Source organism: Cygnus olor, chromosome Z (genome assembly GCF_009769625.2).
Source record: "Cygnus olor isolate bCygOlo1 chromosome Z, bCygOlo1.pri.v2, whole genome shotgun sequence".
NCBI classification, from domain to species: domain Eukaryota; kingdom Metazoa; phylum Chordata; class Aves; order Anseriformes; family Anatidae; genus Cygnus; species Cygnus olor.
The window spans coordinates 25,200,790-25,217,612 of NC_049198.1; the positions used below are offsets into that span (position 1 = coordinate 25,200,790).

Below are 16,823 nucleotides of genomic sequence, written 5' to 3' on the forward strand. Positions count from 1 at the left end.
AAAAAAATATGATCCAAACTTGCAGAGCTTTAACTTTGCTGCTCCTGATTTCATTCTTAAGGATGGTAGACAGAAACATTTGCCAGCTGTTTCACACCACTTGATGGTCAAATAATAATAGCAAAAAAATCTTATTCTGTCTATACGCTCTGACTTTATTATGCTATACTTCTTATGTTTGGAGTTTACTTTAAACTATAATATTCCTCAGTATCTGCATAGCACGTCTGCGAGTATGCTGTATCTGCATGATTTTCAATAGCATAAAGAATACAGAGGAAACAGAAAATGTTTTTGAACTTCTGACACTAAGTTGTACTCAAAGGTTGCTAAAACTGCTTCAGGGAACTGTGTGGTTAATTGCTGAATGAACCAAGACTGAATTAATTCATCTTCATGTACTTGCTTTGAATTGTTAACTGTGATTTTAGACAAGCATCTTCAGAAGCGCTACAGGAGCTCAGAATTTAAATCCTCTGGAGTTCTTTGGGGACTGAAGTTGTGGAGGAAAGCTGCAGGGCTTAGCCACGGCCTGTGAGAGGATGGCTGGGAGGTTGCTTGGGGTGATGTGAGGTGCCCCAGAGACCACCAGGAACCTGCATGACCCAAAGGGACTGCAGAAGAGCCCAGCCTCTTGCACTTCTCTGATCACACGCTTGCTTTCTGAAGAGAAAAAGAAAGTCAGGATCACAGCATAGCAGGCAGCTTGCTGCTTGTTTGGGAAATGACAGAGATTTGACCAAAGTGCCCAGAAGTGGTAGCTGGAGATCTACTTCAGCCTCAGTAAGAACCCTGCTCCTCATCTTCCCAGCCCTTGGCAGCCCCCAGCCCCTGTTCTGGCCAGGGCACCTGCACTTACCCTGCCGGTCCCCAGCCTAGGCCTCAGTGGCTGCATCCTCCTTGGATGCCTTCACTAAATGAGGGAGAGTGCTCAGTTGTCTGAGGATTTCACCACTTACTGAAGATTTGGTTGAATTCATCTGCAAAAAGGAGTGAAGGACAGATGACACTGCAGCAAAACCTGTCTATTTTAGATCACCTGTGATCTGCTCTGCTCTGACAAAATACACCAACCACAACACCAATGTTTTAAACCCTTCCCAGGCAATAGCTGAGGTCTGGGCTAGCACAGCATTACCTGGTGGGGTGCCCAGATAAGCAGGTAACCCTGGGGCCATAGGACAGCAAGCATCTGGCACCAGGAGGTGCGAGGACTGTACTACAATCTTCAGGGTGGTGGAGAAAGGCGAGGAGCCACCTCGGGCCTACAAAGGGTTCGTGGTTCTGACACAGTACCTGCAGGAGTTTGCTTTGAGCATTGCAAATATTCTGCATGGCGTTATTGCAAAAGCTAAACCCAGATGTCTGTTGCTGTGGATGGGGAACTCATTATTAGCAGGGACACTCATGCAACTTGCCGTTTCCCCTGTGCCACCTCTTGCTTTGCATTTCACCTCTGTGCTCAGCAGCAGCTGGTGAGAGAGGCATGGTGACATCCTGCCCAGCCTCCTCACGAAGCCACCCAGCACCAGAGGTGATTCCCTGCCTCCTAAAGCACGGGGCTGCCACAGTCACAGAATGGTTGATGTAGAAGGGACTTCTGGAGGTCATCCAGCCCACCACAAACCCTGAGGTGTCCCTCCACCATTGAAGCCTCCCCTTGCCTGCACAGTCCCTCGCTCCAGCTCTGCGTGTGCTTAAGGATGAAGCTGAACTTGTCAGATGTGATTACTCCTAACAAGGCAAAAAAATCAGCAGTTTAAACAGGGTTCAAAATATCCCTAGGGCACTTTGGAAGGGAAAAGCACCTTAAATGTGATACAAACCCTTGGGCAAATGAGGAGAGTGCCCCCCCCCCCCCTTTTTTTTTTTTTTAATTGGGTTGAGTCACAGTAACACTTAATAGGACAATTTTGTTTTGTTAACATCAGATTATATAACACAGTAAAACACATTCCCAATCCAACCGTGCTATGGACCAGATAATCTCATGCTGTGACACCTCCACTCCACCAGCAACCTCTGTGGCCATAAGGCACCCTTGGGAGCAACTGTCTCCTGCCCAGCAGAAGCAGGACATCACCTGCCCTACACCGTGGTGGCACCTCAGGCTCTGCAGAGCTTTGTACTGCTAGAGCTGGGGTCTGTGGGTGGGTTTGGGTGCCCACAGCTGCCTGTCCCATGGTGAAAATTCCCCCACATAATGCTGGGAGCTTGTAGGTGTCTCGTCAGCTGCTGTTTCAGAGGAAAGAGATCGCAGCTGTGGTGAGAGGTGGAGAAAATACAGCTGAATAGAAAGTAGTGAAACAAGCCGTGTTTACTCTTCCCTGTGGAGATCAAGTGATGCTTTGTGCTATAATGCAGTCAGTAATTGTGTTTTCCTCTCCTTTGAGATAAGGTGGTTGGTACAGTGAGGCTGTGTACGATGCTCTTGGAACTGAACTTTGCAGAAAGCAGTGCTCCAGCTACAGGCACTCCTTAGGGCTGCCTTGCTGATGAGAACAGGGACTGGGTGTTACAAACCACACAGGACCCCTGGTCTCCAAAAGGGTCTCTTGAACCCCCAGCTCCCTTAAACAGCACTCTTTCATGCTTGAATTCCTGTGAAAGATCATTATATTTCCACACAAGCTTCTTCACAAGCATAACACAGGCTGTGGCCACCATTCCCTCCCCTCAGAGTGGAAATTTCCCCTGCAGCTAATCTCCCCCTATGCCCAAGTGAACCCTGGAGCTTTCTGATTCCACACAAACCACAACTCCTGGATTTCCTGTGATATACCTGTTGAAAACCTCAGTCTTCTCATTTGGATCATATTTTAAACCCTGTATTTCTTAATTCCCCTGGGCTGCAGCCTGACTCCTGGCACAAGCGCCAGAGCAGATCAAACCTCCCTCTAACACCAGAATCTTGATGAGTGTTAATTTTCCTGTATAGCCACATCCCCATGCAAGCCCTGGCTCCTTCATGCCGCAGGGAACATCCCAGTGACAGACTGCTGCATGTCCCACAGGGACTCCCCTGTTCGTCCACACCGGACAAATCCTCTGCCTGCTCAGAACAGCAGCAAGCCCGTGGTGCTTCATCACCAATGGCATGGGTAAGAAGGATTTCTGCCTCAGGCACTCCATCCTCAGCTGCTCATGCTGATTTCTCATGCATGCTCAGCCCAGCTGGAGACATGATGCAGGGCGATGCATGTGCAGGACTTCTGGCTGTGGTTTAACCTTCCTGCTGTGTCAGCTGATAACCACTGTGCTGAGTTACATGTATTTCCCTTATGCTTATTCCTGCTTTATCTCAGAATTAAGTAAGACTCCACTTTTCCTGTGGCATCCGGGAAATGTAACATTATCTAGCTGTTGCTGTTTCTCACATGGCAGCAGGTCCCACACCAGTGTCTGTGCCTTTGAAGACAAGGGATTGCTGCACACCACTTACACTTTATTACAGAGGTATGCCATTCAACTGGCTGCAATCCCTTCAGTGTATTATTCCTGAAATGTGGGATTAACTAGTCTATAATAAAGAGGCAAAGAAATCTAGAGGCTCTAAAATGTCATAAATACTACTGTGAGGGTCAAATTTTCAGTCCCATGATTACTAAATTCTGCGCTAGCTATCAGTTACTGTTCTGAAAAAAATGCCATGGAAAAGGAAACAAAGGTGAGGCTGCATGAAAAATCACAGCTGCAGGGGTCATTAGGAAACTATGTCCTTAATATAGACTTACACAGAACATTGCTTCAAAGCCTGAGGGATTGTGAAACTAGAGCCAAATGTTTAGAATAAAAGGGAATGATAGAAAAAAATAGCTCATTTGGAAGGGATCTTTGAAGATCATCTAGTCCGAAGATCATCCACTGCCTGAGGAAGCTCCTGCCTCTAGTCCATTTCCCATATCCTATAAGTCACCATAGGAAAGGCTGAAGTCCCTGAATCCCTCCTCAGTTCTCACAGATCATTACTGAACACTTCACATCGATTCTAAGGGCTAGTGGGGAAGTTTTTGTATTCCCATACATCTCCATTGCCCCAGGTTCCTCAGCATGTTACTGCCTCCTCCCTTGCAGGTGCTGGGGAGGAGGAGGAGGAAGAAGAAGAGGAGTGAACTTTGCAGCCACATCCCATCACTAACCATCAGGTCCCCTCTCCACTAACAGGTTATGCCACGCTACATGTTTTCATGGCTGGTAAGGGTCAGTTAATTGTCAAGACATGGTGCCAAATCTCCCTGTGTATCCAGCACACACACTGACTACCACACCCCATGGCAATGGGTCACTGCTCTGCCCAGGTCCTGGCCAGGGAGCAACCTATAGCACAGAAAATCAATGGAGAGCTAATTAACATCTCAAAACCCCTTGTCATTTGGAGGACCCAAACTGTGACTTCCAGAACCCTTGGGACTGTCATGATCATGACTACGGGATCATGACTACATCCGGGGACCACTTGTGGCATGAGATGTAAGTTTCTTTGTTGCCACAGCAGTTATTAGTGGGTAAGCATCCATTCTACAAAATGCACCAGTGCAACTACTGGAAAAAAACGGTTTAAGTAGCCAGGCTGTTGTCATACAACTGGAAAGGTACACCTCAACATGATTAAAGTAATTAATTTGTCCCTATCAATATTTTGATATGCTTCTCTTACACAAACACGATCATAGTTGCAATGACAACTGAAAGAGGGCATACCCAGCACCAAAAGTGCAGAGTTTGAGATCACATTTTGTACCTTTACTCTACCCATGGTTTTGGGGCCAGGCAAATCTCCAAGTATCATTTGACCCATCCTGAACCCAGCACTCCTCCCCTTTCAGGCAATGGTCATTTCTGTCACTGACTTCTGTTACTACCTGCTGTCCCCAGCTCTCTGTGCTGGTAGAGCAAAATCCACCACCTCTTCCAAGCCTTGCAGTACATCTGTATATTCTGTAATGACACTTCTGTTACCTGTGTGCGTATGAATAAGTTGGCCTTAAATAGAGCTGAACTTTCTGTAAGGTGAAGTATACGTAGCTTGTTAGCTCTGGACAGTTTAACACAAGAGATGTGCGATTTGTTATGTTGAGTAGCTTAGAGAAATGACAAATGCATGTGGATTGGTGAACAGAAAGACTATCAGCATTGTGCAGGCTTGATGATAAGTGTTGCATTAACACTATTTATGGCATTGAATAAGAACAAGGATTGTGAAGCTCGCAGTTTAGCGGGTTACAAATAATCAAGCAAACATTATATTCAGACACTCAGATTACCCTGAGGGCGATGATCACTACGAGCTCTGCCTGTGACTCAACGCAGCATCTACACAAAGCAGTTGGGGCCAAGAAGTGGGAGCAGAGAAAAGTTTTCTCCCAGGAAGAAAAAAAGAGATGCGGGAGGGGGCGATGGGCAAAGGCATGTGCCATGGCTCTGGCGTTAGGAGGGGCGCAGGACATCTGCCCACCTGGGATGTCACCTCTGAAGTGCTAGGACAGGAAGATCTTAACACTGGACACACAGGCAGGTGCAGCGTGACTCCGACTCAAGAGATCTGGTAGATGTTTCATTTCTATGTCCTCCTTCTCTCCATGTCTACATCCCAACAGATCAGCACTGGGTTGTGTCAGTCTTCACCTAATATAGTGGCTGCCCTGGCCAGTCCCAGCATCCTTGGAGAAGAGCAGTTTCCTTCACAGAACATGGCATAATTTGCACTTTGAACACTGTTGCACTTTGCTTGGAGGCAAACATCAGATCACGTGTCAGACCTGCAGAGGACACAGGGTGCTCAAGCTACTGCTTCCTCTCCTCTCCCAGATTTGAATTACCGGAATATTTGTCATTTTATTTTCAGTGCTGAGGTCACCTTAGAATACAAAATATAATTTTTGGATATACTGAAAGATCTTAGTACTTACACATGCCACATTCCAAAATTTGTTAGAACTGGGTCACTGTGAAGAATAAACTTCCTCTCTGACAGAGCCCCCCTTCAAAAAGTGATATCATGAGATATTTTTCCTACCCAAGGACAAGTACTTCTCAGCTGAAGTGACTGTCTCCTTGATTGATTCTCACTCATCCAGGGAAAGAGCTGTGATTCAACATGATCGTCTCCAACAGTGTTAGGTATTACAATAATGGGCCATTTCAGAAATACTGTGGAGTGTAACACAGTTCAACTAGTCAATATGAGTCAGATAAGAGATGCCAGCATACCCAGCATATTGATGTATTTGTCCTCTCAGCTGCTCCTACCACTTAGCCCTTTTTCACATGCATGTAATTCCTCCACTTCTAGACAGAAGTACTGCAGTGTTTTGTGTCAATGCAAAAAACAAACATTGAAGGACTTTGAGATCACCTGGCATTCTTCCACCTCCTGAAGCCTAGGGACAGCTTAGACTTTGATAGGAATTTCACAGACCATCTTTTACCTCAGGTCTGCCAACACGTTTTTTCACTGCAGAGAGAAATCAAACTCGGCTTTCAAATTCTCATGATTTGATTTCATTTAATTTGTTTCCTGGGGCAATAAAAAATGACAAAAATTTTCCCTGAGTGACAACTGTAGAATAGGTCATTGATGAAAAGACAAAAAAGCTTGGGTTTCTCCTAGTCAAGACATTCACAGCTTAACAGGACAGAGCTCTCCAGACCTGCATCTCCTCCAGCTACCCTTTGCTTAACCACATGGACCTATTTGCTGCTACCACTCAATATCCACAGTCAGAGCTGGGGAAGATGCAGTTTTTTGCAGTGTTCTCAGTTTCCCGACATTTTTCAGCTCACAAAACACAACCTTATCTAACATTCCAGCTAGTTCACTTGCCCTTCAGGTCCTCACAAATTGTTCTAACCACAGGTTTTTCCTGTCTATATTTCTGTACAGTGCTTTCTGGGTTCATGCAACAGATGTCAACATAGAGTCATCCTAGCACACAGAGCTTTAGGGGAGACTCCAACAGCAGAGATACTTGGTACCCATACTGTGACTGTTTGCTCTGCAATACACAAAGTCAACCAAGACCTGAGAGGACAGCTTAGAATTTAAAGCAGACAAACCACAGGAACATTTCCCACTAATTTGTCCTACAAATACCTGTACTCTGAGCAACAGTTTCTCCTGTTTTCCTCTCAGCTGCCTTGTTGCAACATTTGCAATTTTACAGATATGTCCTTATTTAGCCAACCAGCTAACAGAAGCACGACTTTCCATTGATGGCTAATTTAAAGTCATAAGAACATGTCCTCAGCTGTTGCAAAATTATGCCACTAAGTGCAATAGGCTTTGTTGTTTTATATCAGCTGAGAATCTACTTGCTAGGGCAAAATAAGTGGATGCAGCTGCAGTTCTCTTCCTTGGGAGCAGCACCCCTCTTACATAACTGATTGCAGGTGGCTGGAATTTGGTATTTAAAAAGACTTTTTTATTTTTTAATGTATCTGGAGAAGTTCACTCATCTGCTCTGTTTGATGGTTGCCCAAGGGCATGTAGCCCAGCTATTAGGAAAGGACATAGATGAAAATGTTCTTGCTTAGAAAAAAAAGATTGCTAGATCATAAACAAAAAATCTTCTCTCATGCAGTATCATGTGGAAGAAGAAAGATAAAATTGAAAATGTGACCCCTTTTTTTCTTCAAATAATACAGTGCCATTCAACAGACTTAATTATCCCTAAAAACACATCTATTAATTGTTACCCTGTCAATCAAACCCGTTATTAGACATGTACATGACATCACATCACAGTCTAAGAAATCTTCCTGCCAGTCAAAAACCTTTATATAGATTAATCTGATTTAAGAGGCAAGTCCTGTCTTTGACCTTTTAACCAGCTTCTCTGGGTGGAAATATGAGAGGAACTGAACTCTTTCTGCGTGGTGTCAGCCTGGGACTGTGGGCTCTGGGTTGTGGCCAAGAGTTTCCCTCCTGGCCACTCTCTGCTTTACACTGCAGCACAGCCTGCAACGCTCGTAGTGGGAAGGGGCTCAGACTTGGACTGCTGAGTAAATTGGCGTGGACCTGCATTGCTATAGGAGAGCTGTGCCCCACCTTCCTCTGGCCTGCATGCAAGGGAGTGTTAATTCTCCAACGGCCTGGAATACCATGAAGCCATGCTTCACTGAGATACATGTACTGGGTTTTGAGATGATACAGTCCATACCATGCACACTGTGTAGACCCAGCACATTGCTGGGACTGTACACCCATGGGAGTGCTTGCTGCACTAGGGGAGACCTGTGAGCCTTTGCCCCAGGAGGAAATAGCTGCTCTGCCAAGGGGAAAGTGCACGTCTCAAAAGAGCAGGCACTGTACTGACAGCACGGGGAGATTGCCAGCCTATGTATAGGGGTGCCAAGGATGAGGAGTTATGCACCAGGATTTGAAAGGTAGTCCTATCCAGATTTCCCAGACCAAATAGGTGTGCATGGCATTCTCCCTCTCCACAACCCCAGGCCACTTTGTTTCTCACCTTTAAGAGCAGGAACTGTTGTTGTAGGATGATGATTATTCCACTGGGCCTGACACCGCCTACAGTGCAGTAGAGCAAAAGAAATGTTGCCTTCCAGTTGTCATGGACAATAAGTCAGAGCTTAGAGGGACTGCTCCCTTTCAAAGCACTGGTGGTGTCACATACAGTGTTTTGAGATCAGCAGTTGGACACCAAATCTGAAGAGGTTATAAATTTATTTACCAATAGTGCATGAAGCTTTGTGTATCAAGTTGCACTGCCACTTCAAGTATCCTTTGAACTGAAATAAAAACAAAAGGCAAAGGCTGAGGCTTTCAAGATAATGCCATTTATCTTCTCAAAATCTGCTTTTTAGATGTCAGGGAAAACAATTTCACAATAGCTAGAAAAGATCTTGTCTGGCATCACTGGATTTTTATTGGTCTTTAATGTAACTTGAAAATATTAGGCCATATTGCAGTGTTCATTTTTCTATTGATTTTTCAGACAGTCTGGTAACACAAATGAAAAAAATGCCCATAATTAGACATCTTTCCTAAAGCTGAAAGATTTTGGAGGAACCCACACAACAAGCTTCCTCTTCATGTAAAACTTTAAAGTGCTCCTGGATTCATGAACTACAGGAAAACTTGAAGTCAGCAAGAAAAGTGTCAGTAAACAATGAGAAAAAAAAATAGTAGCTTCATGTTTAAAGAAGGTAGCTTTACTTTTAAGAGCAGCTAAATCAAAAAGTTCATGTCTGCAGGACAAAACGTCTGTAGTGAGGTTGGTCACACAAACACCCTCCTGCATAGCCAGAGAGAGTGGCTACAATGCAGTTCTCCATCCTGAAGCTTGCTTACAGAAAAGAAGATTGCTCACAGCTTTTTTTCTCCTTTTTTTTTTTTTTCTTCCCCCCCCCCCCCCCCCCCCCCCCCCCTGGTTCTGAGGCAATTCAAAACTTTGATGTGATCTTCCCCAGAAAAAGGAAGATTTTAGACATCTCTCCTGGCAGTGGTATCTGCAAATGCAGCAGTGGTTATCATGGGCAGGAGAAGAATGACTGAGGAATGACCTCCTGGTGCAGTGGGTCAGCCCACAGTTAGCCCAGGGTTGGGATGGCAAGTGCCTTGCCCCAAGACCCCAGGTTGTGCCAGGGGTTTTTGTTTTCTAGCATTTGAATGTGCTTTGCAGCATTTTCTTCTCTGGTCTCTGGTTTTATGTATGGAATACTTTCTTCTTGGGTGCTGATAGAGTTTAACAGTTGTCCTTGTAGTTAAAACAGCAACCAGGAAAACCTAACCAGCAAAGCCAAACAGTCATTTATTAAGTTTTATAAAACTTTTGTTGGAATAAAAGTCATCTGAGTCATTCTCCTCTGGATCTTATGCAAGCAAGCCCCTTTTGCAGAGGAATGAGGGGGCACTCAGTCTGCAGTCAGTTCCGCTGATGAAATGGCTCCACAGACCCTCTTCAGCAGGGCAGCATCTCTCCCTGTCTGACCCCTGTTGTGACTTTCCACTGCTATGCTCAACACACAAACTGCTGAGTTTCTAGTGTCCCACCAAGGATAGGCAGGGGGGTTATGGACTAGCTGAAGCTTCTTTCCAGAAAGGTTTTTACTTGAAAGTTGTAATGGACAAACCAGTCCTCACTGAGACAACCTGAGTCCTTGTAGCTTTGGGGTGAAGGTTTAGACTGTGTTCCTCTCCCTTCCACCCAAGAAGGGAAAACTCTGGGAGACCAGAAACAGTCTGCAGGACCATGAAAGAAGTCTTGCACTTTCTGGCTGGTCCTGCTGCCACCGTCGTCCAAGAACTGCAATGATATTAAAGTGCATGACATCACAGGGGGCAAAAAGTTGTGCAATTGTTGCCAGTTTAATACTTTTTGCCATGCTCCTGTATCAGACCTTCTGTGAATACTATATGATTTCTGTTACGTTAGAGTTAAAGAGCCTCTACCACCACCCCAAACTTGCCTTTTTTTTTGACCTCTTACACAAACAGAAAATCTTCACTTAATTCAGACACCTTTTATTACAGTTTGAAGTTACCAACCAAAAAACAATAAACAATGAGAGCACTCCATGCAAGAAAAAAGCTGCAACATGTTGTCACTAAGGATTTGTGGGGGTTTGGAAGTATGTTTAAACAGGAATCTAGATATACACTTATTTCAGTCCAAGGATGGGTTAACACTGAAACATTTCTCTCTCCATGTCTGGCTGTGGGGTCCCGCTGCCCCTTTTACACCACATCCATGCAGCGAGTTGGATCAGCACATGAAGAAATTATTGTTCCATCAGATGACTCATATGATGAAGCTGTACTCTGGGATCCCGTCATGAAATCCTCCACAAGTGGTCCTCTAAAAGCCCTCCTCTTAAGGGTGCCAGAATAGTGAAAGCAGCAGGCATTTACATTTCCCCTAAAGACCCAGTTCTTCCATCAACCCTCAGAGCAGCTTGCTGACTAAAACCTCTATGTATTTGAATAATTTATCATATGAATAAATTCATTTATGCTGAACAAAGAGGTGGACCACTGGGATGCAGTAATGCCAACACAACAAAATGGCAGCTGGGGAGATTGGGGGAAATGAACCCATAATCACGGCAAGAAATGCCATCTGCTCAGGTGGCAGGAGGCAGCTGTGACCATAGCTGAAATACAAGAGTGCAGGAAGGTATGGAGCAGCAACTAAAAAGGGCGTTAGAATAAGCAGAGCTGATCAAAAAACAAACAGCTTTCTGTGACCTGCAGAAACATGTTTGTTACAGAATGACTGAAAACTAAATTGCAAATTCTATGTCTCATTCCAAATTTTCCAATTCTGAAAGTATGTAAGCAACATTCATGTTCCTTTTACTTCCCACTCCACTGACACTTACGAAATTGAAGTCTTAACTCCTGCCAAGTGCTCTGCCACCCCAAGCCCACGACCTGGGAAACTGATGAATGTGTGTTACAGACACCTGCAGTGCAAAGGCTGAGAATAGTAAAAGCCAGATCTCAAGTAGTGCAAGATGTCTTTGGCCCAGCTTACACCAGTTGTTGATCTGGTCTATAGCTGTCTTATTGCAGTAGCAGTTTGACTGATGATGGTTTGCATTCACTAAATGCTGATAAGCACTAGCTAACTAGACATACTTCATTGCATTTGTGGTGAAGAGATTGACTGTATTGAGCATTTTTAAAATCCTTCTTCCTTTAGTTGTTCTTCAAAGAAATCATTACATGCCACAGTCAGAGCTGCAACCAGAGTCATAAATTCATTAAAATCCACTTCATTGTCTTTATTGGAGTCCAGATCCTTCATAATCTTATTGACCAGAAGGGGATCATTTTGGCCCTAAGAGAAAAAAAGTGTTTTAGCTGGGCAGATCTTGAATGCATAATTACAACACACCTGACAGTGCAGCCCACCGGTATGACACAAGCCCATATACTATTAAATAAAAGTGTGAGTGAAATATGCACCCAAATACTAATATACCATGAGTCATAACATTAAAAACGTAGGTGTGGAGTCTCAAAGGTACGCAGCTGGTAACAGCGCAAACTGGTGCAAGTTTGGTAAACTTGGTAAACTGGTAAACTTTGGTAAACTGGTAACAGTGAAACTCTTAGAAGGAATACAAGTACTAAATGGGCACTGAAATGAATCAAACAGGTTTTAGGAGCTGCTGAGCACAAGTCTGATCTGTAATGTGCAATAAATAAATAAATAAAAATTGAAATTTCTCTGCATCATCCCTAACAAATAGTACTTCGCTCTTCAAGAGACTGTTTATAAGTGGTCATATTATACCTCCATTCATCGCATTCAGAATATCTCTACTTAACAAACAACACATTCTATTCAGTGGGATTAAGGACAGTCAATCTCATGAAAATAAATCAACAACCAAGATTAAAAGAAAATCCAATTCAAGGAAATGGATACAATATATAAAAAAATCCTACTGATGGTGATAGGGTCCACAACAATCCTTACAATTTAGAGGATACAGAAAAACTATTATGGATCAGGTCATTATTCCATCAAGTGTCAATGCTGTGTAATGAAGAACACAACAAACATGTAAAGAGATATTCATGTCAAAATACTTATCCCTGAATGGTTATCTTAGTAACACTGTGGGACACATAAGCAGCTCTAGTGTGTCTGTGGTTTCCCACAAACCTGCATAACAGCTGAGTATGATTTAGTTAGGCCTCCAAGAACATAATGGACCTTGGATCTCACCTATTGCATGACCATGGTGTCATAGTTTTGGCTGGGACAGAGTTAATTTTCTTCATAGAGACCCACACAATGCTGTAGTTTGGATTTTTGATGAAGAGAGTGTTGAAAACACACCAATGTTTTAGATGTTGCAGTGCGGTGCTCACACTGAGACAAGGATGTTTCAGCTTCTCATGCTGCCCCGCCAGCAAGGAGGCTGGGGTTGCACAAGGAGCTGGGAGGGGACACAGCCAGGACAGCTGGCCCAAGGGGGCCAGAGGGGTGTCCCATGCCACATGATATGCAAACTACTTTGTCGTTTCCTGAGAGCTGGTTGCTGAATTTGAATCTTTGAATGAGTTATTTCTGCTCTATTACTAAAACAAACAAACAGATGAATAAAGCCTGATTCAGCATCAATTTTGTTACTAGTTTTGGCTGCTGCTGGCCCTTCTGTCCAAAAGCACAGCAAGCAAGGCACAAAGTGCCTGTCTTATGGCACATGGCAGAGAACTGGGGGCCCAGATCACCCTCTGAAAACACACTTTTCAAATGTGAAATTTGATCTCATCTCCTTCTCTCCAGCTCTGCAAAGACAGTTGTCATCTGAGAGGCTATGGCAGGATGTTTGCTATGTAAGGAGATGCTATTCCTGAACACTTTGATAGCTCCTTATCTCACCGGTGAAACAGAAATTCAAGAGACTCAGGAGCTGCATCTTACTGAAAGGAAGTCAGTGAGCTCACTGGTGAGGAGTTCCTTGAGTTCTGCTTTACTGAGCTTGTATCTGTCTCCTTCTTTGCCAGAGTAGTGATGAAAAATCCTGATCAAGGTGTTCATAGCATCCTCCAGTGGTGTGGACATAGCAGCAAGCAGGAGAGCTGTGGGACAAAGACCCGGAATCAGTGGCATGGCAGAGGAGTCAAAGTCGTTCCTTGGGGAAGGGATGGAGAGCTAGCTGGAGACGGAAATTGTTACCAGCACTGAGAAAATGGGCTTTCAGCTGACCCATCCTGTCAAATGTGTGTGAATAAGTCTAGACTGTTATAAAATAAAACATTGTCCTGAATTCATTAACATATACTTCTAAATGTAAAAAGAAAGGAAAACCTTCACTTGAGAAAGTGTTCTACCACGCATCCATTTGATATAAAAGGAAACCTCTTGCACCCATAGCTGAGAACACATGCAGAATGAAGGTGCACTGTTCATTCAAAAGTTTCCTTAGGAAAATGGGATCAACGGGAAACCACAGCCAAAGAACATTTATACAGAAGGCTCCTAACATACCTGATTCTAAGGTGATGAGACACCAATCATAAAGAGACGCAAGGCTAGGAGCAACGGCTTTCACTTTATTTGGAATTGCTTGTTTGGGATGATTTTTTCTCCCTGTAAATTACCTGGAATAAACAACTATGAGCTAGGCACACCAGAGAGTTTGCTTCATCAAGCATGCAGTAAGAAAATAGAAAGGGAAGCACCACTAAAACTTAAAAAAGTTGGAAATGCAATTCTTTACTGTGTAGCTGACTCAAAGAATAACTAGAATTAGAAATCAGGTGAAAGGAAACATGTTGTTTTGATTAAGCCCCAGGAGAAAGCTTAAAACAAAACCAAAAACAAAACAAGACAAAAAAAAAACAAATGAACAAACAAAAAAACAGAACAAAATTCAAGGTAAGACTGGAGTTATAAAGAAACGGTATTACTGCTTACCTGCTTTACAGGCTAACTGAAGTATTTGCAAGAAAACACTCAGATCAGAAGGTGATGGTCACCTTCTGTTCAAAACTCATGCACAGACACTTGTTTATCAGGCTAAGAGGGTGGATTAGAGATGGTCGTATAATTGTCACAAGGATGACAGGGCTTCTGTTTCCCTCTGTATTTGCCTACCGTGTTCAACAAAAGCCGCTTGCTCTAAATAGGTCACTAAAATATTTACAAGGCCGCACAGAGGGCTGTGTGTGGAACATACAATATATTTTTTATCATTTGACATTTTACAAAAATGCACATCTGGGATTCTGAAAGTCAAAATTAGAAAATGCTGACAATAACTAAAAGTCAGTATAAAATAACTTTCTCCCATTTTCAAAAAAAAAAAAAAATATATATATATATATATTTCTAATCTCTCTGCACTTCTACAGCAGTGAGCCTAAATGCCGAGGTACTGGCAGCCCATCCTCAAGGATACTTGAGCATCCAAAAGTAGGCTTGTATATGAGTTTGCAACAAATCCCTTGAGACATTTATTTTTACTGTCAGATGTCTCAATAAGCCTAAAATGTTGGCTCTTGATGAATGAAGTTCTTGCCATAGTACACATGTCCTCCAGACAAAACCAGTTTCAGACACAGGTGCATCTGGAATTGCTCAGACCAATAGACTTGGTTTAATTTTTGTCAACTCAGTTGAAATGAACTGAAGAGGCAAACGTGCTCTGAGGACAGCATCCTGCTTTCAGACTGTGGATCCCCCACATGCTCACGTCGTACCAAGCAGGAGATGCTTTTGCAGTTCTCTGCCCTCTGAACAACTGACGCAAAACTCCCTTCAGCTTGGCTGAACAGGTTACCACATACACATCATCTCCATACTCCTATTTCTGAGCTGGTTCCCTGTGGAATAAAAAGTGCAGTTCAACATCTCTTTTAGTAAGCAATATTCCCCCAAGAGGTCTTCACTTGTCCCGGCCCCAGAGACATGCCAGCCCTGCTGGTGACGGCTGGGGAACACAATAAGCAGCAATTTCATCATGGTAGAGCCTACTTACCACTCAAAGCACCAAAACCCCACAGTTTTCATGACAGCCATATGAAATGGAAAGCTTCTTGCTTTGGGTTTGCTTTGCCTCCATGAAGTTCTCCACCTGTTGCACATGTGTGTTCAGCTTACACAAACGGACAGATAAACAGCAACAGGGTACACAGGTGTGGCTGCTTCTCACTTTTGTCCCAGCCTGGAGGACAGAGAATGAGGTAGGCAATGTTGTTGTTTCCAAAAGCCTCTAGGCACCTATAATTTTAAGTTCCACAGTAGAACTCGGCCCACACCTCTATCTGCCTCCTTTGCCTCACGATGTGACACTTCTCTCATCCACACCATTGTGAAAAACCTCCACAACCAGAGGGGTCTCGTCAGTGTCTGATGGGCAAGAATTTTCTCTGGGAGAAAGGGGCACTAAACAGAAATGCTGGATCCCACTGGTATTGGAGGTGGCTATATGTAAAGCATTGTTACTGAAGCAATAGGCAGGCTCCTTAGGCTAGAGGTCTCTGCAGACATGTACAATAATGCAGGGTGTGCTCCTCCACCTGCCATCACTGTGGTTATGAGTACTCACTGGGTTAGGAGGAGACAATGCTCAGGTTAATTTCAGAAAAGGTCCTGCTGGAAACCAGACTGGAAATTTGATCTACGGCAAGAGGGACCTACTCCCTCCTGGAGCCAGGTGAGCGCTCGGGAGGAGAGGTGCCCTCCATTCATCTTCTGTATGAGGGGATGGAGGTGCATGATATCAGCTGCAGCACAACTCTCTCAATTATATCCCGGATATATGTTGTGCCATTGCAGATGCTAAGTAAAAGCATATGGAGAGAGACTGTCTGCTGTGCAGCTACAGCTGTGTAGGGCTGTGATTCACTAATGCCCACAACTATTGCCCAGAAACATTACCCAATTAAAACTTAAAGCTTCTTTGTTTGTTTGCCATTTATTCAACAACATCTTCACCCACAGCCAGAAAAAATAAAAAAAACACAGTTGAGTCAGTTCATTGGTATAAAATCCTCCTATTTGTGTATGTATTACATCTATTGTCTGGTTTATGAATAACATTGCAAAATAATTATCCATGCAAGGTCTACAAGAGGTACAACTTTTCGGCAGCAAGTATAAACTTTAGGAGCTGCTATCTTCATCAGGACAGAATAAAGAAGGTTTTTTTTTTTTTCCTTTTTCTTTTTTTTCCATTGTCTCCAGAACATCATCTCAGTAATTTATACAGTGATATAATCTGTGTGTTTCAGAGCAATACATAACTATGTATCAACAGCCACCATTTCCCCTCTGATGCTCCCTTGCACTCTGGTGTCTGCCATGGTAAGCACAGAAGCAACACCGTGCACTCAATAATAG

At 43.7% G+C, this 16,823-nt stretch overlaps 1 protein-coding gene and 1 long non-coding RNA gene across 5 annotated transcripts in view; both read right to left on the reverse strand.

Moving 5' to 3' along the window:
* Positions 1-159: 159 nt before the first annotated feature.
* On the reverse strand, positions 160-1,709 carry LOC121062116. Its single transcript, XR_005815414.1, has 3 exons — positions 1,139-1,709; positions 860-980; positions 160-663 (listed from the first exon to the last, which is right to left on the reverse strand). It is a non-coding gene; the product is annotated as an uncharacterized LOC121062116 (long non-coding RNA).
* An 8,759-nt stretch (positions 1,710-10,468) lies between these two features.
* The window catches only part of LOC121062118 (protein S100-A1-like), a 57,025-nt gene continuing 50,670 nt past the window's right edge, over positions 10,469-16,823 (reverse strand). The window contains exons 1-5 of one of the 4 annotated variants that reach the window (XM_040541761.1): positions 15,460-15,683; positions 14,397-15,304; positions 13,968-14,080; positions 13,401-13,558; positions 11,408-11,801 (exon numbers count right to left, since the gene is read on the reverse strand). In XM_040541761.1, coding sequence (XP_040397695.1) covers positions 11,643-11,801; positions 13,401-13,541 — 300 coding nt within the window. In that variant the 5' untranslated portion in view covers positions 13,542-13,558; positions 13,968-14,080; positions 14,397-15,304; positions 15,460-15,683 and the 3' untranslated portion in view covers positions 11,408-11,642. Of the gene's footprint in view, positions 11,802-13,400; positions 13,559-13,967; positions 15,305-15,459; positions 15,684-16,823 lie in introns of those variants that run through there. The other 3 variants (XM_040541762.1, XM_040541760.1, XM_040541759.1) reach the window with 3 other exon arrangements.